The sequence below is a fragment of the Polypterus senegalus genome, chromosome 5 (genome assembly GCF_016835505.1).
Source record: "Polypterus senegalus isolate Bchr_013 chromosome 5, ASM1683550v1, whole genome shotgun sequence".
Lineage (NCBI taxonomy): Eukaryota > Metazoa > Chordata > Cladistia > Polypteriformes > Polypteridae > Polypterus > Polypterus senegalus.
In genome coordinates, this window is record NC_053158.1 from 203,800,586 (window position 1) to 203,826,264 (window position 25,679).

At 44.7% G+C, this 25,679-nt stretch overlaps 1 protein-coding gene across 1 annotated transcript in view; it reads left to right on the forward strand.

Moving 5' to 3' along the window:
- Positions 1–25,679, forward strand: part of LOC120529941 (dynein heavy chain 5, axonemal-like) — a 370,325-nt gene that overhangs the window by 280,637 nt on the left and 64,009 nt on the right. Inside the window, exons 54-59 of the mRNA XM_039754150.1 lie at positions 4,518–4,685; positions 8,688–8,906; positions 11,038–11,214; positions 16,645–16,839; positions 21,974–22,129; positions 23,796–23,978. Coding sequence (XP_039610084.1) covers positions 4,518–4,685; positions 8,688–8,906; positions 11,038–11,214; positions 16,645–16,839; positions 21,974–22,129; positions 23,796–23,978 — 1,098 coding nt within the window. The remainder of the gene's footprint in view (positions 1–4,517; positions 4,686–8,687; positions 8,907–11,037; positions 11,215–16,644; positions 16,840–21,973; positions 22,130–23,795; positions 23,979–25,679) is intronic.

The window sequence follows — 25,679 nt, forward strand, 5'->3', positions numbered from 1 at the left end:
CTGTTAAAAAATGCCAACTGGAGGGGCAAAACTCATCAAAATCCTTAACTAGACACAAAACAGGCCTTATAAATTCTTTATAATAATAAGGAAAAGCTTTGTGGAGCACAAAAGGCAAAACGGAATTGCCTCTAACACTAAGACATTAAGTCCCAATACAGAAACGTAGAAGCAAAGTCATAAAACAAAGCAAAATGGTTATAATCCCGAAACTTCACTACAAAGTGCAGCAAAAGGCACAAGAACTCATCAAGTCCAGTGGGCATTCACAATGACCCGTCTGGAAGTGCCAATCCTGCCAGCAACCCTCAAGTTTTCTCTCCAAGTTGGAGGACCTGCTGGCAGATCTGGACGCAGATTAATGTCACACCCAGGACGGAGCAATGGCAGGTTAATGGCCTCGCTTAATGGAGTGGAATCATTTCGGCCGTTTATGGGATTTGAATCGGCAACCTTTCAGCTGCTGGCGCAGACCCCTAGTCTCAGAGCCACCTAGATATTTCAGGGACTGTTAAAAAATAATGGCTGTTTTATTGGATTGATATGTACAGAACCAGGCAATCTGCTGTTTGCAGGCTTTCATTTGATCATCCACTTTAATAAAATGGACAAGTGGTATGTGTATGTGTGTGTGTGTGTGTGAGAGAGTGTGTCTGTGTTTCTGTCTGTGTATCTCTCCAGTCCCTAGAGTAAGGAAGAAAAATATTAAAATTAGGTGAAGCGTGTAGAAAAAGGGTAAATAAAAATCTAAATCGATTATAAAAATAACAAATAAGGGACTAAAGTTGGTCTTACAGGCCTATCCTGGAGGCACGGTGGCGCAGTGGGTAGCGCTGCTGCCTCGCAGTTAGAAGTCCCGGGTCCTCCCTGCGTGGAGTTTGCATGTTCTCCCTGTGCCTGTGTGGGTTTCCTCCCACAGTCCAAAAACATGCAGGTTAGGTGCATTGGCGATTCTACATTGTCCCTGGTGTGTGTGCCCTGTGGTGGTCTGGCGCCCTGCCCGGGGTTTGTTTTCTGCCTTGCACCCTGTGTTGGCTGGGATTGGCTCCAGCAGACCCCCCGTGACCCTCTAGTTAGGATATAGCGGGTTGGATAGATGGATGGATGGATGGCCGGCCTATCATGTTGACTGACGTTATAAGCCATGAGGGGGTCTTTTAGCTGTGAAGCATTGTGGCTTCTCAATATGCATTTTAGCAAATTCCAGTCTGGCTTTTTTATGTGGTGTCCTTTAGGGGTCTTCTTCCATGGAGCCCACTGTCACTCTAAATGAGACTGATGGACCTTGATCTTGTATCTCTTTGGAAGTTCTCCTCATCTTTTTTTCCCACCATTCTCACTCTCCTTCTGCCCATTCTGCCGTCGATTTTACTCTTGCAGCCGCGTCCAGGGAGGTTGCCTTCAGTCTCATGGCCCTTCAACTTCTTCACAATATTTGACCCTGTTGTCACTGGAACATCAAACTCCTTGGAGAGGGTGGTCTTCTTGTCTTTGCCTTTCCCATGGCTGTCTGTCATTATGTTTCTGATCTCCTCAGACTACTCTGTCCTTTTCTTTCTCTGGTCCTTGTTCGGTGTGGCACACACGATGACACCAAACAGCAGAGTGACAACTTTTCTCCATTTAAATTGACTTAATGACAGATTGCTCCACCGGATATAAATTCAAGAAAACGGCTAATTTGAAAAATCACTCCAATCCATTCCCCTTTTCTAGGGGTCCCACCAAATGTGTCCAGACCATTTTAGAAGATCTTTGTAGAAGAAGCAACTCTCGATCTCTGCTCACACTTGCGTTGCTTTACTCGATGACACATCAAAAGCATGCGGGTACACTGGGGGACAGTTGCTTGTCATTTTTGTCACTTTTCAGGGGACATGCGACACTTTTTTAATTACCTGTAAGGGGACCAATAAATTTGTTAATGTGAAACACTCTGAGACGGTGGTCACCTCGAAAGCCCCCAGTTTTGATTCAAGTTTTTTGGCCCAATTTCACTCCTTCTACCTTGGGAGGCCTCATTTCATCTCCGCCTTTTGTTGCTGGTATTTGTTTTTATATAATAACTTATACATGAAAGGCATTGTTTTCCTGCTTCATTTCAACTTAGGGATTATTTAACATTTTTCTTTATTACAAAGCCACTGGCGTGTGTCTGAGAGGATAAAGAAGACTCCGTGTCAGTCTGGAGCAGCTTCTCTCGTAGACAGCATCAGCCGTGCCTGTGTCGTTTTCATTTAGCATTCTGTCATTTGTGACTTGTGCCATTGTGTTCAGTTTTGTGACTGAGATGAAACAAGAGAAAAGAAGCAATTTAATAACGAAAAACTTAGATAAAGGGAAAAGATTACTGCTTCTTTCAAAGAGATGGAAACGAAAAATCGGCCTCGTGGGATCACATTGTACAGCTTTCTCTATCCTCTCCTGAGATGATCCGTGGTCCTTACTTGTTGATAACAAAACACACATCACAAGTAAATACAAATATAATAGATCACTAGGATGACCAGGGGTGGACCTGCCAGCAAAGTGTTCTTGATGCATGCAAGTGGCCCATGATGGCAGGGGGATTTATTTTTTATTTATCTATTTTTACAAATACCCTCTCCAGATGATGAAACAATGGAATATCCATGGGCCTAAAAATCAAGGGGATGTTTGATGAAATGAATGATTTGGCCTGCAGGGGGCACTCCAGCTCCCAAATTTTGACATAGACACAAGGTCAGCACAACACACAGGATTTATTCTGTTGTGGGAAATTCTTCCCAAACTTTTCCCACTAACGAGCACACAGTACAAATAAGCACAATAAAATAAGCAAAAAGCAGCCCACTGCACCACTTTGTCTTCATTCTCCTTCTGTTTATCTCCCTCACTTTCTCTGTCTCTGTCTCTCTCTCTCTCAGGCTCCACCCCTTATGACAATCTGTCTCTCTCTCAGGCTCCACCCCTTATGACAGTCTCTCTCTCTCTCTCAGGCTCCACCTCTTATGACAGTCTCTGTCCCTCTCTCTCTCTCTCTGTCTGTCTCTCTCAGGCTCCACTCCTTATGACAGTCTCTCTCTCTCTCAGGCTCCACCCCTTATGACAGTCTCTGTCCCTCTCTCTCTCTCTGTCTCTCTCTCTCTCAGGCTCCACCTCCTATGACTCTCTCTCTCTCTCTCTCTCTCTCTCGCTCTCTCTTTCAGGCTCCACCCCTTATGACAGTCTCTCATTCAGGCTCCACCCCTTATGACAGTCTCTGCCCCTCTCTCTCTCTGTCTATCTCTCTCTCAGTCTCCACCCCTTATGACAGTCTCTCTTTCTCTCTTTCAGGCTCCACCCCTTATGACAGTCTCTCTCGCTCTCTCTCAGGCTCCACCCCTTATGACAGTCTCTCTCTCTCTGTTTCTTTCTCTCTCTCTCTCTGGCTCCACCTCTTATGACAGTCTCTGTCCCTCTCTCTCTCTCTCTCTCTCTCAGGCTCCACCTCCTATGACTCTCTTTCTCTCTCGCTCTCTCTTTCAGGCTCCACCCCGTATGACAGTCTCTCATTCAGGCTCCACCCCTTATGACAGTCTCTGCCCCTCTCTCTCTCTGTCTATCTCTCTCCTCTCTCTCAGTCTCCACCCCTTATGACAGTCTCTCTCTCTCTCAGGCTCCACCCCTTATAACAGTATCTATCTGTCTCTCTCTCAGGCTCCACCCCTTATGACAGTCTCTCTCTGTCTCTCTCTCAGGCTCCACCCCTTATGACAGTCTTTCTCTCTCTCTCTCACAGGCTCCACCCCTTATGACAGTCTCTCTCTCTCTCTCTCTCTCTCTTTCTTGCTCCACCCCTTATGACAGTCTCTCTTTCTCTCAGGCTCCACCCTTTATAACAGTATCTGTCTTTGTCTCTCTCTCTCTCTCTTTCTCTGCCTCTCTCATTTTTGTTCTGCCCGTCTAACAGCATCTCTCTCTCTTTCAGTTGATTACATGGCACCTGCTATCTCACTGCCAGGGGCAGGAAAACAGCTTGGCAAGTAGGGCAGTGGCACTGAGGAAAGAAACAGAGCAGGCGAGGGTTAGGAAAATGATTCTTAGTGGAAGATCTCGAAGGCCCACAATCTCAGTTTTGTTTTTCATAACGGTCACCATATTCAAAACCTCTTATGCTATCAAGATGAGATTTAACCAGAAGTCATTTAAAAGGCACTTTAAGGAATGTATCCCACGATCTCAGACACTCTGCACTGACATATGAAGGTGACGTCACGTAGCACCACTTCTGGATGTCACACCCCAAATAGGACTGCACAAAATGGCAGCTCTTCCAAAACACAGAATGGTGTCTCAATAGTAGTAACAATAAATGATAATAAAAACTCAGAAGGAGGCTTATGGAAGGAAGAATTCAGATCCCTTAATGTCCAAACCCTTAAAAATCTGTAAGAAATGTAAAGGGAGAAACCCTAAATAAATCACACATTTGTAACGCGTCCACGTTTGTCCTCGCTTCTCTTTCTCAAGTTATTTGTCTTTTTCTCATTTAGGATACTATTACCGAGGAAGTCGTGGAACTGCTCACCCCCTACCTGGAGATGGAGGATTACAACTTAGAAACTGCAAAGAAAGTCTGCGGCAATGTGGCGGGTCTCTGCTCATGGACTCAAGCAATGGCGTACTTCTTTGGGATTAACAAAGAAGTCCTCCCTCTTAAGGTAAACTCAGAATTTATAACAAAAGTAGTGGTGGGTTGGAAACTAAGCAGTCAGTGTAGACATCAGATAGACAGATAGATAAATACTTTATTAATCCCAAGGGGAAATTCACATATTCCAGCAGCAGCATACTGATAAAGAACAATATTAAATTAAAGAGTGATAACAATGCAGGTATAACAGACAATAACTGTGTATAATGTTAACGTTTACCCCCCGAGTCACATAGTGTGGGGTCTCCTCAGTCTGTCAGTGGAGCAGGACGGTGACAGCAGTCTGTCTCTGAAGCTGCTCCTCTGTCTGGAGATGATCCTGTTCAGTGGATGCAGTGGATTCTCCATGATTGACAGGAGTCTGCTCAGCGCCCGTCACTCCGCCACGGATGTCAAACTGTCCAGCTCCGTGCCTACAATAGAGCCTGCCTTCCTCACCAGTTTGTCCAAGCGTGAGGCGTCCCTCTTCTTTATGCTGCCTTCCCAGCACACCACCGCATAGAAGAGGGCGCTCCCCACAATCATCTGATAGAACATCTGCAGCATCTTATTGCAGATGTTGAAGGCCACCAGCCTTCTAATGAAGTATACTCGGCTCTGTCATCTCTTGCACAGATCATCAGTATTGGCAGTCCAGTCCAATTTATCATCCAGCTGCACTCCCAGGTATTTATAGGTCTGCACCCTCTGCACAGTAACCTCTGATGATCATGGGGTCCATGAGGGGCCTGGTCCTCCTAAAATCCACCACCAGTTCCTTGGTTTTGCTGGTGTTCAGGTGTAGGTGGTTTGAGTCGCAACATTTAACAAAGTCCTTGATTAGGTTCCTATCCTCCTCCTCCTGCCCACTCCTGATGCAGCCCACCATAGCAGTGTCGTCAGTGAACTTTTGCACGTGGCAGGACTCCGAGTTGTATTGGAAGTCCGATGTATGTTGGCTGAACAGGACCGGAGAAAGTCCAGTCCCCTGCGGCGCTTCTGTGCTGCTGACCACAATGTCAGACCTGCAGTTCTTGAGATGCACATACTGAGGTCTGTCTGTAAGATAGTCCACGATCCATGGCACCAGGTATGAATCTACTCCCATCTCTCTCAGCTTGTCCCTGAGGAGCAGAGGTTGGATGGTGTTGAAGGTGCTAGAGACGTCCAGAAACATAATTCTTACAGCACCACTGCCTCTGTCCAAGTGGGAGAGGGATTAGTGTAGCATATAGATGATGGCATCCTCCGCACCCACCTTCTCCTGGCATGCGAGCTGCAGATGGTCGAGGGCATGTCGGACCTGTAGCCTCAGGTGGTGAAGCAGCAGCCGCTCCATGGTCTTCATCACATGTGACGTCAGAGCGACAGGCCGGAAATCATTCAGCTCACTAGGACGTGATGCCTTTGGGACTGGGGTGATGCAAGATGTTTTCCAAAGCCTCGGGACTCTCCCCTGTTCCAGGCTCAGGTTGAAGATGTGCTATAGAGGACTCCCCAGCTCCAGTGCACAGGCCTTCAGCAGTCGTGGCGATACACCATCTGGACCCGCTACTTTGCTGGCACGAAGTCTCCTTAGCTCTCTGCTCACATGGGCTGCTGTAATTGTGGGTGTGATAGATAGATAGATAGATAGAGTGAAAGGCTCTATATGATAGATAGATAGATAGATAGATAGAGTGAAAGGCAGTATATAATAGATAGATAGATAGATAGATATGAGTGTCAGTATATAGATAGATAGAGTGAAAGGCTCTATATGATAGAAAGATAGATAGATATAATGAAAGGTACTATGTAGATAGATAGATAGATAGATAGAGTGAAAGGCAGTATATAACAGATAGATAGATAGATATGAGTGTCAGTATATAGATAGATATATTAATTGATTATACTTTACTAGCCGACCCGCGACGTAGCATAAGCCGCATATTTATTCATTGATGGGTGAACGTTTCCTGAAAGACACAGTTGTCCAAATGGGGAGGGTTTGAGGATACGACTGTGAGTGAATGAAAAGCTGGAACTCTGGAGAGAGCAACATACAATTGTCTGTGACTGAAAACTGGTTTTGGCAGATACAGGCATATCTTTTTGAAAGTTTGGCCCTGTGCCTTATTAATTGTCATTGCAACGGCTAATCTAACAGGAAATGGTCGGCGTGTAAAAGAAAAAGGCAAATTTGAATCTGATGGGGTCGGGGAAATCTGGGGAATAAGGACAGTTTGTGAGGTAGGAGCTGCGACAGTTTTACACTCCAATACATTGCGGTGAATGCTGGTAACAGTCAGTCTAGTGCCATTACAGAGACCTCTTGCTGGCATGAGGTTTCTGAGAAGCATGACGACTGAACCAATTTTAAGTTTGAGTTTTTGCGGAGGCATGCCAGTGGGACTAAGACTATTAAGAAATTTTTCAGGGAATGAAAATTGATCTGCGGGATGGAGTCAACGCTGGTGAAAGTTACTTCGTCGGTAGGGATAAGTTTCAGTATTTGTTCATTAAGGTGTAGCGAGTCTTCGTTGGTGACGCTTAATATAGCTCACGTACTGAGTTGTTCCGGAGTGACAGTTGAGAAGTCGATGTCGCCATATAATTGTTGAACAGGATCAGAATTAAAAGGAAAACAGTGTGAAGGTAATGTTACAGCTGTTCCGTTTTTCCCGTCTCCAACATCGAGGAGTCATTTTGCGAAATGGTGTTCGTGAGGAAGAGCTCTCATATTTGTCGTCAGTGTAAGTACCACACCAGGTTGCTTGTTAATGCAACTGGCGACAGTAAGTGCTCGGGAGCCACGCATAATGACGGGGAGTATTTGTCGGAAATCTCCACCCAATAGTATTGTTTTCCCTCCAAATGGCTGCGTGTCACCCGTGAGGTCACGTAATAACCTGTCAACTGTCTGGAATGCGTATGCATGTGTCATTGACGTCTCGTTCCATATTATCAATTTGGATTGCAGAAGATGTTGAGCGTGTGGCGAGATAGGTTTGATGTTGCATGTGGAAGTAGTAGTCAGCTTCGGCGGTATTTTAAAAACGGAATGTGCAGTACGCCCACCCGGTAACTGTTGCAGCTATTCCTGTAGATGCTACGGTTGTAGGAATGTCTCCCGTAGCCCTGATGGTATGAATCAGGGTTTTGTAGACAGGTTTTCCCTGTTCCTGCAGGACCATCTAAGAAGAAGCATGTTTGTCGCGGATATGCAGCGTGTAAATGTGTGTTTGGTGAGGTATTGGGGGCGGGCACATGAACAGGCAGTGCGCATGCCTCGAGGGCGAGGGTGGACGCGGGAGGAGGTTTAGAGTTGGAGGATGGGGCTCCGTCATGCGTACCCCATGGTCGTGCTTCCAATGGTTGGGCGACTTGGTCGGTTATATATACAGATTGGTCCCAATGATAATTTAAAATTGTATAAAAAATAAATGAATTTAATAAAACCGAAGAAGCTGTAGGTGGCAGTAACTTTAATGGGGTCCATCCACTTTGCCTGGGGAGTTGGAATCAGCAGAGGAAAAGGAAGACAACCCTAACCCTAACCCTAACACTAACCCTGGGAGGAGTGGAGTAGAAAGTGAAGGATTTGCTCTACAGAGCTAATGAAGCCTATTTAAGGTGCTCTGTAAAGCAAAAGCACTCGACTTCATTTCACACGTCTGATATTCTGTAGTTGTGTCTGGTGTGGGGGCTCAGTGATGCCCCATGCAGGTCATAGTCCCATATCAAGAATTTATATGAAAGTCGCCAGTCTTAACAGTTAACACTTAACAGTCAGCAGCTAAGACGTTGAATGGCAGTCACGCTCACCAGAGACCTCTGAACGTTGCTAAACTTACTTGGCTAATCGTGTGATCAGCCGAGTGTCACTTTTTTAAAGATCGTAACCCTCTGACAGCCCCGGTCATCTCATATTCAGTTTTTTTTTAGATATCTTTTCTTTCTAGGTTGTCTGACTGCCCTGATCGTCTCATTTTAACTTTTCTTCTCATTTCTCTTTTTGTGTGCCCCCCCCCCACACCTCTCTCAGGCAAACCTGAAGCTGCAGGAGGCGAGGCTGACGGTAGCCCAGACAGAGCTTAGCAATGCCCAGATGCAGCTGGACGAGAAGCAGAAAGAGCTGGATGAGGTGCAAGCCATGTACAACGCCGCCATGAGTGAAAAGCAGACCCTCCTGGACGACGCCGAAGCCTGCCGCAAGAAGATGAGCAACGCCACGGCTCTCATCGAAGGTCTGGGCGGGGAGAAGGTAAATCAGTGTGATGACCTCGGGTTGTCTCCAGTGTCACGTTCAAGTCAATGCGCTCCTCATGTAGCCTTACCATTGAGATTGTTGAGAGCTCCTTATCTGTTATCAAAGGTGAGACAATGGGCTGCCACTCGTACAATTTGCTCTGGCTGCGGGTTGGTTAAATTGTGTACAGTTGTGTACAGGTTCGAGTCCAAAACAGAGCTGTCTTGATGATGCAGAGGATAGGAAGTGACATCTTCAGGGGCGGAACCGGAAGTGGGGTCATTGGCACCAGAAGTGATGTCATTGGCAGCAGGTGGATTTTTCCAGTAATCGGTCTGCAGTGGAAAGAGAGAAAGGGTCAGTACACTCTGCCACCCACTGGTCTGGCCCTTTAGCTGCCTCCCAAGTACATGTGTGTGACACCCAAAAAGGAGTGCGACGTCCAGTTGGGCAAAGTGGTGGTCCACCAGATGAAAGCAATGGAAGCAGAAAAGTCCTCCTGGCAAACGTGGATAATTAAAGGAACTGAGCTGCTTGAAATGGTGGCACAATGGTTAGCACCCACTGGCACACATTGTCTGGTTGATATCTGAGAGATTGTTGTCTGCATTTACTTTGTATGTTACATTCAGGTCCGTGTTGCACTTTACCAGTTTATTCTGGTCTTGCTTCCCATATTCACGATGTGTCAGGGTTAACTGGTTACACTAATTTAGGGAATTTTCAGGTGTGTGGGCACGATATGGATTGGCACTCCAAGGAGTTCTTCAGTGTTGCTGAAATCTACACTACCCTGAGTGTTGTGGCAGGTAGTTTTCTAAATCATTTTCAGAGATTTTTGTTATTTCTTGAGGGTTTAGTTTTCTGTGGGGGTGTGGGGTGATTCCCCAGAATCCATTTCTGTCTTTGTTGTTTTGTGTTATTTTTATTTTGATGTATTGAAAATGAATGAATGCATTATAATGATATCATTGTGCTCTTTTGAAGGGAGCCGAGCCACCATTCTGTGCTCGTCTGTTTATCACTTTTATGCCATTGTTAGGTACAGGAGACGTGTCACATCACAGGGGTAATGGCATTGTTCTACTAGGGCAACGCTTCTCTAACTTTTTGATTCCTGACCCACCACAAAATGGTGGCCGACAAGCACCAAAGGATCTGCCACTTGGTGAACGGAGTGTGTCAGAAAAGGGAGTGGGAAAAAATATCTGACAGCAATGCCAATTACTTAGAGCAGGGGTCTCCAACTCCGATCCTGGAGGGCTGCAGTCATTTCTATCTATCTATCTATCTATCTATCTATCTATCTATCTATCTATCTATCTATCTATCTATCTATCTATCTATCTATCTATCTATCATTTATATAGTGCCTTTCAAATCTATCTATCTATCTATCTATCTATCTATCTATCTATCTATCTATCTATCTTATAGTGCCTTTCATCTATCTATCTATGTATCTTATAGTGCCTTTCATCTATCTATCTATGTATCTTATAGTGCCTTTCATCCATCTATCTATCTATCCTGAGCGACTCTGGGACTTGCCATGACAAAAGTCACAAAAGTGAAGATAGGGCTGTTTTTCAAAGAGTCTAAATCTCCGCTACACACGGCCATTAAGGACGCCAACAGCTGAAGTAAGGTCAAACTTGAAGAAAATTTCTCCACCAATGAATGTCAAGTCAAGTCAAAGTCAAGTGGTTTTACTGTGTCACACATGTGTGTCAGAGGATCCCCTCATGGGGGTCTATTTTTTCTATTATATAGTGCCTTTCATATCTATCTATCTATCTATCTATCTATCTATCTATCTATCTATCTATCTATCTATCTATCTATCTATCTATCTATCTATCTATTTTTTCTATTATATAGTGCCTTTCATATCTATCTATCTATCTATCTATCTATCTATCTATCTATCTATCTATCATATAGTGCCTTATTCTTCTAATTCTTCTTAAACACTTCTTGACGGTGTCAGCAGTTCTCATGGAGATGTATCGATGTGTCTGATCCTGCTTTGCTCTTTGTAAATCGTGAAGAACACAATGTGCTTTTTATTCTAATATTTTTATAAATTGCGTCACTAGATGACATTCCATTAAGATTAACTCCATGTCTGCCGTTTCCCTTGCAGGTTCGATGGACACAAAGCAGTAAGCTTTTCCAAAGTCAGATCAACCGCTTGGTGGGCGATGTTCTTCTGGCCACCGGATTCCTTTCCTATTCCGGGCCTTTCAACCAGGAGTACAGAAATCTTCTGCTGAAACTTTGGAAGAAGGAGATGAGCACCAACAGGATCCCCTATAGTGATGTATGGACCCCTTAGTTGATTCTTTTTTGATTCTTAGCCTGATTTGTTCTTTTTTTCTACATAAAGTTATTTTTATGCTTTAGATTTTATTTTCCTTAAATCATTGAACACATCTAAGTAATTGTCATTTTCTATGGTTTCACTTATAATGCTTGGTCTTCAGAGGCACACGGCACAGACTGCACGTACGCGGGTGATGCCCGCTACTTGAAGTCTCGTCCTTAGGACTTTGTATGACACACCCTCAGGATTTTCTTCAGCACATTTCCATTGTACGTGGTGCTCTCCATCGTGTGCTCCCTCAGAGTGCTGTGACAAGTTCACAGGTAACGCCACTTGATAAATTACTAACGACGTAACGACACGTACACTAAGCAGTCCCAAACTGATTAAGATCAGTGAAGCCATAACCGTGTCTGTCCATTTACATTACAGCTGACAACGACAAGAGGGGAACTGAACTGATAGAAGAAACGTCTCCCTTGTGTCACACAGAAAGAGAAATCTGAATCTGAAGCCTTAAAGGAGAAGTTTGCTTTTTTTCAAGCTGAAGTTATTTCCTCACATTTATATAAAGTAGACAGGTCAAACTGCTTTAGAATGAAATCCATTTTAACAAAATCCTCGTTTTGTTGATTTTCTTTATTTGGTTTTGGCCAGTTTCTTATAGAATTAATGTTAAAAAAAAACCTCATTACAGCAAAGTTCATTTTATCTGCCAAATTCATTGTGACAAAGTCATTTTTCATAAATAAGCAGTGAAACACACGCGTATTTCTACTGTACTTGGCTCAGACATTACGATTCGAGAGCTTCACTGAACAGCCAATTAGATTACACGTTCATGTCACCTGACGTACTTGACTGTCGTCAAACTCAAGCAGTAGAGCGAAGCTCTAAAAGGCTCACTGCAGACTGGAGGCATTGTGGGCGTGTCCAGGGGGCGGGGTCCCTGTCAATCAAGAGATCTGGGGGTTCGCCGCCGCTGCTCGACTGTGCTGCTTACTGCCGAGTCTCTCATAGTTTGGTGGTTTGACTTACGGCTGAGCACTTTGATCTGACTGACGATATCGTTTTTTGGCTCGCCCTTCAGTTAAAGTGCAGACTCCTGAGCTTCCCTCGTTTTTTTTTTTTTCCTACTCAACCAGTGTTTCATAAATATGCAGGGATTTTTCTCAAAAAAATGTTGTTGCGTTTGAATGCGTCTTTGAATTTTGTGTGCATGAATTTATACTTCCAGTCAGTCAGCCATTACCCAATCCTCTATATCCTAATTACAGGGTCACGGGAGCAAATCCCAGCCAACACAGGGTGCAAGGCAGGAACAAATCCCGGGCAGGGCGCCAGCCCACTGCAGGGCACACACACACCAAGCACAATTTCGGATCACCAATACACCTCACCTGCATGTCTTTGGACTGTGGGAGGAAACCCACGCAGACACGGGGAGAACATGCAAACTCCACGCAGGTAGGACCTGGGAAGTGAACCCGAGTCTCCAAACTGCGAGGCAGCAGCGCTACCCACTGCGCCACCGTGCTGCCCTCATACTTCCATCAGTTCTTAATTTACGAATGTGACCATCGTTTCCTCAAACGTTTTATCACAATCTTTCTATGTAAAACTTTTCCAATTTAAAAAAAAAAACAAAGGAGTAACTCACTAAAGAACAGACGGCCATTCGATTAAGCGACGTCGCACATCAAGGGGGCGCCATTTCTGAAAGTTCAGAGGTGCGACTTATGGACAGCTAGGGTTGTCATTTCAGTATCTCAAGTGACGTCTGCTCCAGACACTGAGGGGGACCTGCGGAGCCCCCCACATAGTCTGACTCCTCAATGGACACCTGGGGGGGGCACCTTTTATGTAACTCAAGCAGTGCATGCCCTCCTGGACACTGACAGAGACCCTTGACTTCCCCCCTCCCTCCGAGTGGCGATGTTCAAAAACATAAAAACAAAAAGTCTGGAGCTTCTTCCTGGTATCGAAGCCAGCAAGAAGGAAATTGATGTTGAAATCGAGTTTGCCATTCCGCAGTCAGCTTTCTCAATTCCAATTCCATTGTGATGAAATCCCGGGTATTTTTTTTCGCTTCTAACAGAATTGGACCAGAATGAGATTAGCACATGAAATTATGTTTAAACGTGAACCAGTCAGTCATTGTCCAGCCCGCTATATCCTAACCACAGGGTCACGGGGGTCTGCTGGAGCCAATCCCAGCCAACACAGGGCGCAAGGCAGGAAACAAACCCCAGGGCAGGGCGCCAGCCCACCACAGGGCACACACAAACACCAAGCACAACTTAGAATCGCCAATCCACCTAACCTGCATGTCTTTGGACTGTGGGAGGAAACCCACGCAGACACGGGGAGAACCCGGGAAGCGAACCCAGGTCTCCTAACTGCGAGGCGGCAGCGCTACCCACTGCGCCACCGTACCACTCTATTATATATAACTGATTAAAAAAATACCAAACCTGTTCCTATGCTTCAAAATGGAGTTGAATGGCACCATATAACACATGGACTCTCCAGTCATCCTTTAAACCCGTCACAGTGGTATCAGACATCATGACCTCTTCAACAATACCTCCGGGAAACTGGAGGTGCGTCCCAGCAACGGGAACATAAAGCATCAGTGCTCGTAATAATCAAAATGACAGCAAGAAATGGCACAAATGACTAATAACTATCAGTCCATTCATTATCCAACCCGCCATATACCTGCTGGAGCCAATCCCAGCCAACAGAGGGCGCAAGGCAGGAAACAAACCCCGGGCAGGGCGCCAGCTCACCGTAGTAGTGGAGAATAAGGAATGAGTATTTCAGAATGAAACCAGGAAACTGAAATTTAACAGACATGGGAAGCTGGAACAAACTACTGGTGTCGTGAATGAGAACACTGCCAACATTTAAAAAGTATCGGGATACAGAGCCTATAAAAAGTATTCACCATCTTGCAAAATTTCACACTTTATTGTTACACAACTTTGAATCCCAGTGAATGTAAATTTGGCTTTTCTGACATTAAAAGACATGAGTGTCAAAGTGAAAACATCCATCCATTATGCAAACCGCCATATCCTAACTACTGGGTCACAGGGGTCTGCTGGAGCCAATCCCAGCCAACACGGGGCGCAAGGCAGGAAACAAACCCTGAGCAGGGCACCAGCCCACCGCAGGGCATGGGCACACACACACACACCAAGCACACACTGGGCACAATTTAGAATCACCAGTGCACCTAACCTGCATGTCTTTGGACTGTGGGAGGAAACTGGAGCACCTGGAGAATAAGATTATTATTATTATTATTATTATTATTATTATTATTATTATTATTATTATTATGAATATGATTATTATTATTATTATTATTATTATTATTATTATTATTATTATTATTATTATGATGATTATGTAACTTTAACATGCAAGTAAGAATTTCACTGTACTCTGTCAGGGCTCGAGGTTGCTGGATATCATGGCCGGCTTGTCCTCTGGTACTGGGAGTGCTGTGCAGAGTGGATGCAGACGCTCTGTGCATTTCCCAGTTGATTCTGGGGTTCGTCAGCGGTGTGTTTTGCTCCTACTCTGGTCAATGCTTGTATGGACTGGGTGTTGGGCAAGGTCGTGGGGTCCAGCGGCTGGGGGCATCCGTTGGTAAAGAGAGATTCATTGATCTTGACATTGCTGAGGATGCTGTGATCTTCAATGGAGGCTCTGATCGGGGGTCTCGAGAGACTGAGTGAGGAGTCCGAGTGTCTGAGCTTGCGAGTGTCCTGATAAAAAAAACAAAGATCCAGGCCTTTAATGACCTCTCAGGCACGGCCATCAGCAGGGTGTCTGTCTGCCTGCAGAGAGAGTGTCGACCTCGTCATTGACATTCATGTGACTCTTCTTATGAAGTCAGTAGACGGATTGGGAGAGCATGGGGGGGTCATGCGGTCATAAAGGGGTGTGTGGCGCTCCCAGTATCTCAGTTAAAGGACGGAGGTCCAAGTCTTTAGAGTCCTGGTGCTCCCTGTTTGTGAGACATGGATGCTATCCAGTGACCTGAGATGGACTCCTGTGTCTCTTCAGTGAATCCTTAGGTCCCGCTGGTTTGACTTTGTGTTGCTCATGGAGTCCCGAATGAGGCACATGACCTGCATTGTGAAGGAGCTTCAGTTACGGCACTACGGCCATGTGGCGCATTTCCCCGAGGGTGATCCTGCTCGCAGGACCCTCATTGTTGGGGACCCGAGTGGCTGGACCAGGCTGAAAGGGGTCACCCACGTAACACCTGTCTGCGTCAGATAGAGGGTCATTTCCGAAGGGCGGGAGTGGAGCGCGTCTCTGACTGAGGGGTTGCCAACTAGGAGGTGTCGTGAGGTGGGTGTGGCAACGCGCTGTACCAGTGCCTGCTCCCCAACTTGACTTGGCTTGTCAGGGCTGAATGGCGGCTCTGAGGCTAGGGATCTGCATTGGCAATCGGAAGGTTGCTGGTTCAAATCCCAGAAATGCCAGTCGTGACTCCATTGGGCCTCCTGAGCAAAGCCTTAAACCTGCAGTTGCTCCGTCCTGGGGATGACGTTAATCTGTAATCTGTGGAAGAAGATGATCCGCTGTGGCGACCCGTAATGGGAGCAGCCGAAAGACTGAGAAGGTTATTATTATTATTATTATCATCCATCCATCTATTATCCAACCCGCTATATCCCAACTACAGGGTCACGGGGGTCAGCTGGATCTAATCCCAGCCAACATAGGGCTCAAGGCAGGGCACACACACCCACACACCAAGCACACCATAAATGCCAGGCGTGACTCCATTAGGCCTCCTGAGCAAGGCCTTAAACCTGTAGTTTCTCCGTCCTGGGTAAGACGTTAATCTGTACCCAGCTCTGCATGTTTTTCCCTACAACTTGCAGGGAAAAACCTGGGGATTGGTGGCAGAATTGGCACTCCAGCCACCATAAAAAAAAACCTCCCACTGGTTCCATTCCATCTGAACTGGTGTGGTGCTGAGGTGTCACCCGTCGCATGGCTACACTCGGGTCCTAATCAAAAAAGTCAAAAGTCAAAGTGAACTTTATTGTCATCTCAACCACATTCAAGTATACAGACAGACGAAATGGGGAAGCTCAGGGTCCACAGTGTAACAACATGAAGTGCAAATAGTAAATTAAAAATAGAATTAAAATTTAAAAATTAATCTGGGGATCCTGAGTTGGTTTGTCAGCGCCTGTCAATGTGATAATACGACTCCTGGATCATTGATAACAATTGATACCCGCGGGCATGAAGAAGGCAGCTTCTAACGTTCTGTGCTGCCTACAACCTTTTAGAATTTGCAGACTTGTTTATCAGGACATCAAAGCACTAAAAGCACATTCAGCCACCCAGCCGCTGGCCTGTCTAATCATCTGCTCTTCCATTTCATTGCAGGACCTCAACCTCATTAACATGCTGGTGGACAACGCGACCATTGGGGAGTGGAATCTGCAGGGTCTTCCTAACGATGACCTCTCCATTCAGAACGGCATCATTGTGACCAAAGCATCTCGGTATCCACTGCTGATTGATCCTCAGGGTCAGGGCAAGATCTGGATTAAGAGCAGAGAGAAGAACAACGACCTGCAGGTGATGAACCTCGTCTTCATTTTTCCTGATCAATGTTTTTCTGATGGTGTTAATGCTCGCCTTGCTTCATATCGTATTACAGCGAAGTCTTAGTAACATTCTCACATTCCCGCATGCCGTCGGGTCCCAGGTTAGCTTTACTGACTGACAGTTGGTTTGCGCAAAGGTGGGTTATTTTTTATTTAGCCTTGGCGAAATCCCAACAGAGACCGAGGGAGACCACCAGTAACTGTCCTGAGAAAGACCATGATTGTGGTGACAGTCCCATTTATACTGAATATTTTAAAGTCCATGGCTTAAAGAGTGGTGTCCATCAAAATGCATGTTGGAGACCTCAGTTCTACCCAACGCTGGCACAATGAATTCCTGGTAGAAGTTACTGGGACCCTGTTGTCAGGTGACAAAGATGGGCAACTAGGGATCTGTCCAGCATGCCTGGCCGTATTAAAGATTATTTGAAAATTGAAGTGGAGAAACATCAGGGGCCATCATGGGGCACTGTGACATTGTCATAACGTAAGCCTACAAGACCCCATCGAGAGAGCCAGGACTAGAATCCCATTGGAGTCTTAGAGCAATTCTCACCGAGAGATGGATTTACAGTGTCTCACAAAAGTCAGTACACCCCTCACATTTTTGTAAATATTTCATTATAATGTGGCGGATGGCCAGGGTCTGTGCCCGGCCAGGACGCCCCTTCGGTATGTGCGCAGGGGGAGCAGCCATGGACTTTGCAATACCTCCCCCTGGACGCTAGATTGCAGCGCCCCTGGGTTGGAGCGGAGCCTCGGTTTCCTGCAGGGCTCCATGGGAATTGGAGTTGGGTGCAGCCTTGCTGGGCTCCTGTGCCCTTGTGAGCGGCCAGTGTAGCGGCTTTAAAATGGTTGCTGATGATTTGAAAGAAGACAGACACACGGATATCCGGATTCTGCTGTTTCTTCTGCAACAACGTCATCCAACTAAAAGACAAGCAGTAAGGGACACAGTCAGCATACGCAACAACAGGCGCTCTCTCAGTGTCCTACAAAAGTGTCATCCAGCTTTTTTTATTTTATATATATATACAAATACAATAAATACAAAGTTACACAAAATAAATAATGAAATTAACACAAAATGAAACAAATACATTTCAATAGAAATCAAATCCTGGTCAAACAAGTGCAAACTATCTCCTTCTAAATAAAATACACGTGTTCAATAAAAAGAAATCCCTTTCGTTATCCAAATGAACCCTTTCAAAGCCATTCAAATTTAACAAATGCATACGACCAATAATAATGAAGGACAAAGTATCATTTTGTGATTTTCCCCTTGGGATTAATAAAGTATCTATCTATCTATCTATCTATCTATCTATCTATCTATCTATCTATCTATCTATCTATCTATCTATCTATCTATCTATCTATCTATCTAACGTTTCATCGTGTAAAGCACTTTGAGCTCCATTATTTGTGTGAAAATGTGCAACAGAAATAAATGTTGTTGTTGTTGTAACATACAGTGGTGCTTGAAGGGTTGTGAACCCTTTAGAATTTTTTATATTTCTACATCAATATGACCTAAAACATCATCAGATTTTCACTCAAGTCCTAAAAGTAGATAAAGAGAAACCAGTTAAACAAATGAGACAAAAATATTATACTTGGTCATTTATTTATTGAGGAAAATGATTGAATATTACATATTTGTGAGTGGCAAAAGTATGTGAACCTCACGGATGATCAGTTAGTTTGAAGGTGAAATTCGAGTCAATGGGATGCCAGTCAGGTGTGAGTGGGCACCCTGTGTTATTTAAAGACCAGGATCTATCAAAGTCTGCTCTTCACAACACACATTTGTGGAAGTGTATCATGGCACGAACAATGGAGATTTCTGAGGACCTCACAAAAAGAGTTGTTGATGCTCATCAGGCTGGAAAAGGTTACAAAACCATCTCTAAAGCGTTTGGACTCCACCAATCCACAGTCAGACAGATTGTGTACAAATGGAGGAAATTCAAGACCATTGTTACCCTCCCAGGAGTGGTCGACCAACAAAGATCACTCCAAGAGCAAGGAGTGTAATAGTCGGCGAGGTCACAAAGGACCCCAACTGAAGGCCTCTCTCACATTGGCTAATGTTCATGTTCATGAGTCCACCATCAGGAGAACACTGAACAACAATGGTGTGCATGGCAGGGTTACAAGGAGAAAGCCACTGCTCTCCAAAAAAGACATGGCTGCTCGTCTGCAGTTTGCTAAAGATCACGTGGACAAACCAGAAGGCTATTGGAAGAATGTTTTGTGGACGGATGAGACCAAAATAGAACTTTTTGGTTTAAATGAAAAGCGTTATGTTTGGAGAAAGGAAAACACTGCATTCCAGCATAAGAACCTTATCCCATCTGTGAAACATGGTGGTGGTAGTATCATGGTTTGGGCCTGTTTTGCTGCATCTGGGCCAGGACGGCTTGCCTTCATTGATGGAACAATGAATTCTGAATTATATCAGAGAATTCTAAAGGAAAATGTCAGGACATCTGTCCATGAACTGAATCTCAAGAGAAGGTGGGTCATGCAGCAAGACAACGACCCTAAGCACACAAGTCGTCTACCAAAGAATGGTTAAAGAAGAATAAAGTGAATGTTCTGGAATGGCCAAGTCAAAGTCCTGACCTTAATCCAATCGAAATGTTGTGGAAGTACCTGAAGAGAGCAGTTCATGTGAGGAAACCCACCAACATCCCAGAGTTGAAGCTGTTCTGTACGGAGGAATGGGCGGAAATTCCTCCAAGCAGGTGTGCAGGAATGATCAGAAGTTACCGGAAACGTTTAGTTGCAGTTATTGGGGGTCACAGCAGATACTGAAAGCAAAGGTTCACATACTTTTGCCACTCACAAATATGTAATATTCGATCATTTTCTTTAATAAATAAATGACCAAGTATAATATTTTTGTCTCATTTGTTTAACTGGTTTCTCTTTATCTACTTTTAGGACTTGAGTGAAAATCTGATGATGTTTTAGGTCATATTGATGTAGAAATATAAAAAATTCTAAAGGGTTCACAGACTTTCAAGCACAACTTACCTATAAGACAAGCAGCAAGGGGCACAGTCAGCACACGCTGTGATAGGCTCTCTCTCTCTGTCTCCTGAAGCAAGCCAAACAATACGCTATTGAGGCTGAATCTCCATTAACACTAGAATTACCAGAGCCTATGAAAAAACTTGTAGATCCGTCCCACCTTAAATCCCTTCGCACCTCTCCATCAGCGTCTTTTGTCCTTTAAATGTCGATAAGCAGCAAGCAGTCTGCTATCGCATCCCCACACCCTGCACAGTTTTCTCAGCTCAAGTCTGTTTAACTGTGTATCAGTTGCTTAGAGTTGTATAGAATGAGAAGTCGAGCAAAATTACACCTTTTATAAATACTATATCGTTATTTGGCACACTTGCATTTCATGTGTGTTCCGTGTCTACAACATTCTATGAAAACACATCGTTAAAACAAAAACGCTTTTCATGTTTTAGTAATAATTGACAAAATGTAGACATGAAGTGTATAATGTGTGAAGCCTGATGTCCAAATATCAAAGAAACACTTTCACAAAAGGTACAAATATAACAGAACAAGTGTGCTTCTGTTCAAGAATATAACTGCAGAAAAACAACCCGCGTTAGGGTGCGACATTGACACACATTTACTACAACGGCTTCAGTGGTGCAACGGAATCAACTGTTGACTGGTAATCAAAACTTCACGGGTTCGATCCCGGATGAGTATTTTTTGAGAAGTGAGCTGCTCATGTTCTTACTATTTTAGAATAAAAACATACATTTGATTCCAGTCTGTAACAGCCGGTGTAAATTATGATACTTGTAAAGGTTAGCTTTGGTTTTTTTTTTTGTTTAGTTTTAATTCTGATCAGGATGCCTCCTGGACGCCTCCCTGGTGAGGTGTTCCGGGTACGTCCAACCGGGAGGAGGCCCCGGGGAAGACCCAGGACATGCTGGAGGGACTATGCCTCCTGGCTGGCCTGGGAACGCCTTGGGATTCTCCTGGAAGAGCTGGAAGAAGTGGCCGGGGAGAGGGAAGTCTGGGCCTCTGCTTAAGCTGCTGCCCCCGCGACCCGAACCCGGATAAGCGGAAGAAGATGGATGGATGGATGGATTTATTCTCTCAGCCGCGTTCACGATCCCAACCGAACCCCTCATACACTGCTTTTTTCACATAAAGACACGTAATAACAGAGGTGAACTCAGATCATGACGACGAGGACTTAAATGCCATAGGACATCTGTGGAGAGACCCGAAGATGGAGGTTTACAGACACTTCCCATCCAGATTAATGGAGCTTGACAGGATCTGCCAGGAAGAAGGGTGATGAGCTGCCCTAATCTAGGTGTGCAAAGCTATTGGAGAGTCTGCTGGAAAAGGAGCCTCCACAAAGTACTTTAGTAGGGGTCTGAATACTTCTATGGATGAGAGAACCCTGGTGGCAGCCGTATCATGCTATAGGTGTGCTTCTTAGCGGCAGAGATGGGTCAGAATTGAGGGAAGGGCGACTCCAGAGAGGGGGGTCTCAAAAGCTCAGTCGGCAGCATCACTGAAGTAGATAAACCTCTGGCAGCGTCCCGTGTCAGTAAAAACAGACAAAGTTGGGGACAGTCACAGTCCTGGAGGTCATGGCCAACTGGTCATTCTGGGATGGGTCATCTAATCTGATGACAGCCTCTTTACATCCAGTGATTCTAAGGCTCCCAGGTATCTCAGGTGGGCACGACCTTGCCATGGGTGGTAAAGCAGCTTGGCAGTAGACAAAACATCTTAAAAATGAAAACTGATGCAATATTTAGTTTCTGCATAATTCAAACCTATTGATAGGGAAAACGTACAAGAAAAACACGAGTATTTAAGAAATTAAAAATTAAAAACACAACGGGACCATACCAAATAACAAAGAGCAATCTGCTCTTCTTCAGTTTTACAATAGTGCAGATTTCCTTTCTTTATATTAAAGTCGCTTATTCTTTTCATTTCTCTTCTGTTTAATACACAGTGTGGTATTTTTATAATAACGCAGGTAATGCTTCACTCGTGATTCTCAGTCACACTGCTTTACTGAATAAGTCGCTGCTGATTTACAGGTGACGTCTTTGAATCATAAATACTTCAGATCCCACCTGGAGGACACTCTGTCTCTTGGGAGACCCCTGCTCATTGAGGATGTTGGAGAAGAACTCGATCCTGCTCTCGATAACGTCTTGGAAAAGAACTTCATTAAATCGGGATCTACTTTCAAGGTAAGGCTCAGTCAGAGAAAGCAGTAAACCACAGGTGTGGGCACCATCCTGGAAATGGAACCACGTGGGCACTTTACTTCAAAGCAAACATTTATAATAGCTAAGACCATATTGAATTAATAGGAAGTTATAATTCAATGGATACTAAATAAGTCAAAAATGTTTGTTTTCAGGTTCTGGACTTTGGCTGCTTTTTCCAGATTTCTCTTTTTGGTTTTCTCTTTAACTTGGTGCCCAGTTATCTTTTGTCATTTTGGTTATGACTTGACTGTGTTTTGTCTTCCTTGCATTCATCAGTTTACAATCAGTTCAATTCTTTTAATAATTCCCAAGTACTGGAGGGAGCGCAGAACAGACAGGATAGCTCCGCCCCTTCTGTCAACATCTCTCTCTCTCTCTCTCTCTTTCACTCCATCCCTCCTAACAGCATTTCTGTCAGTCTTTGTCTCTTTCACTCTTTGACTTAGACTTTGTCCCCTCATCACAGTGTTTCTGTTTCACTCTACCCCTTCTGATGGCATCTCTGGCACTCCCTCTCTTTCACTACCCCCTAATGTTTTCTCTTTCACCCAACTTTATGACAGCATTACTCTCCCCCTCTCTCTTACTCCACTCCTTCTAAGAGCTTTTCTGTTTCTTGTCACCTTCTCCCATTCTGACTTTCAGGCTCCACCCTTTCTGACAGTGTTCCCCCCTTTCTCTCCCCGTCCCCACCCCTCATGACAGCATTTCTGTCTCTTTGTCTCTTTGTCTATGGCTCTCTCAGACTCTTCTCTTTCTGACAGTCTCTCTCCATTACTCTGCTCGTTCTGATGGCATCTGTCTTTCCCTTTCACTTCCTCTCCCCTTCTAACATTTTCTCTCTCTCTCTATTGCTCTGCCCCTTCTGACCAGTCTCTCTCTCTCACTCTCTCTCTCTATTGCTCCACCCCTTCTGACCAGTCTCTCTTTCTCTCTCAGGCTCCACCCCTTCTGACTGTCTTTCTCTCGCTCTTTCTCTATTGCTCCACACCTTCTGAGAGTCTCTATTTCTCTCTCAGGCTCCGCCCCTTCTGACAGTCTTTCTCTCTCTCTCTCTCTCTTTCTATTGCTCCACCCCTTTTGGAAGTCTCTTTTTCTCTCTTTCTCTTCCTCTGCCCTTTCTGACCATTCTCTCTCTTTCTCTCTCTCTCTCCTTCCCAGTCCATGTGACTTCACCAAAATGTTCATAATGGAAGTGCTGATGGTCTTTTATAACAACCCTGAACCCCCAAGAGCACCCGATTGACATACCAGTCACTGACAAACCTAACGGTCACCCCACACACAGCTGAGTGTATCAGGAGGTATGATGTGAACTTCATATTTGCTTCCCATTGATGATCTGTCTGTCTCATGTGACCCAGCAGAGACAGCTGACTAGACACAAGTGGGCTGAAGAGCTCAGTATTTACTTGTGAGGAGGGATTCAGTGGTTGTGATGATTGTGGCGCACACCCTTATCTGTCCAGTGTAGGGAACTGGCCTGCAGTTAAACTAATGGTTCCAGGATTTTATCCAGTTAGAAGTCCACATTAAAAAAGGCAAAGGCACAAATCCACCAATAACAGGAGGTTCCACCGGGTGGCCAAAGGCAGATGACTTAGGAAGCTGTAAATGACAACGTTGTGTTCTTTCGTTCCTTCAGGTAAAAGTTGGTGATAAAGAAATTGATGTCATGAAAGGCTTCACGCTCTACATCACCACCAAGTTGGCCAACCCTGCCTACACCCCAGAGATCAGTGCCAAGACGGCGGTCATCGACTTCACAGTGACAATGAAAGGCCTTGAGGACCAACTGCTTGGCCGGGTGATTCAAACTGAGAAGCAGGTGAGGACCGAAGCGAACGACCACGGGATTGCTTTGTGGCTTCTGTTGTGTGTTTTAATAACTTTTAGTCTGTCAGTCCGCCCGTGAGTGGCGATGTTGGTCACATCTGTAAATACGAGTTTCATGATACACAAGATGATAAGCTCCATGATTGCTGCTACTACTACTGCTGACTTTTCACCTGCGCTCCTTTCCTTGCTATGTGATACTCAATCTTTTACTTATTAATTTCTTTCTGTTATTTTTACCCATGATGCATGTTAAGGTCACTTGATTCTGCCTGATTGTGGTGGGCTGGCACCCTGCCCGGGGTTTGTTTCCTGCCTTGCACCCTGTGTTGGCTGGGATTGGCTCCAGCAGACCCCCGTGACCCTGTAGTTAGGATATAGCGGGTTGGATGATGGATGGATTCTGCCTGATCACCATTTTAATACAATCATATGAAAAAGTTTGGGAACCCCTCTTAATTCTTTGGATTTTTGTTTCTCATTGGCTCAGCTTTTAAAGTAGCAACTTCCTTTTAATATCTGACATGCCTTATGGAAAACAGTAGGATTTCAGCAGTGACATTAAGTTTATTGGATTAACAGAAAATATGCAATATGCATCATAACAAAATTAGACAGGTGCATAAATGTGGGCAACAGAGATATGACATCAATACTTAGTTGAGCCTCCTTTTGTTAATCTAACAGCCTCGACGCTGTCCTCCTATAGCCTGTGATGAGTGTCTGGATTCTGATGGAGGTATTTCTGACTCTTCTTCATACCAAATCTCTCCAGTTCAGTTCAATTTGATGGACAGCCTGCTTCAAATCATATCATAGACTTTCGATGGAATTCAAGTCAGGGGACTGTGACGGCCATTCCAGAACATTGTTCTTCTCCCTCTGCATGAATGCCTTTCTAGATTTCCAATTGTGTTTTGGGTCATTGTCTTGTTGGAATATCCAACCCCTGCTTAAGTAACTTCAACTTTGTGACTGATGCTTGAACATTATCCTGAAGAATTTGTTGATATTGGGTTGAATTCATCCGACCCTCGACTTTAACAAGGGCCCCAGTCCCTGAACTGGCCACACAGCCCCACAGCATGATGGGACCTCCACCAAATTTGACAGGAGGTAGCAGGTGTTTTTCTTGTTCTTCTTCCACCATGCAAAGCGCTTTTTGTTCTGACCAAATAACTCCATTTTGTCTCATCAGTCCAAAGCACTTTGTTCCCAAAATGAATCTGGCTTGTCTAAATGAGCATTTGATACAACAAGCGACTCTGTTTGTGGTGTGAGTGCAGAAAGGGCTTCTTTCTCATCACCCTGCCATACTGATGTACTGAATTGTAGAACGATGTACAGATACACCATCTGCAGTGAGATGTTCTTGCAGGTCTTTGGAGGTGATCTGTGGTTGTCTGTCACCATTCTCACAATCCTGCTCTCATATGCGCTCCTGTATTTTTCTTGGCCTGCCAGTCCTGAGTTGGTTTAACAGCAACTGTGCCTGTGGCCTTCCATTTCCTGATTCCATTCCTTACAGTTGAAACTGACAGTTTAAACCTCTGAGATGGCTTTTGTAGCCTTCCCTAAACCAGGAGACTCAACAATCTTTGTTTTCAGATCTTTTGAAGTTGCTTTGAGGATCTCATGCTGTCTGTCGCTCTTCAGAGGAGAGTCAAAGGGAAGGAAGCACAACTTGCAATTG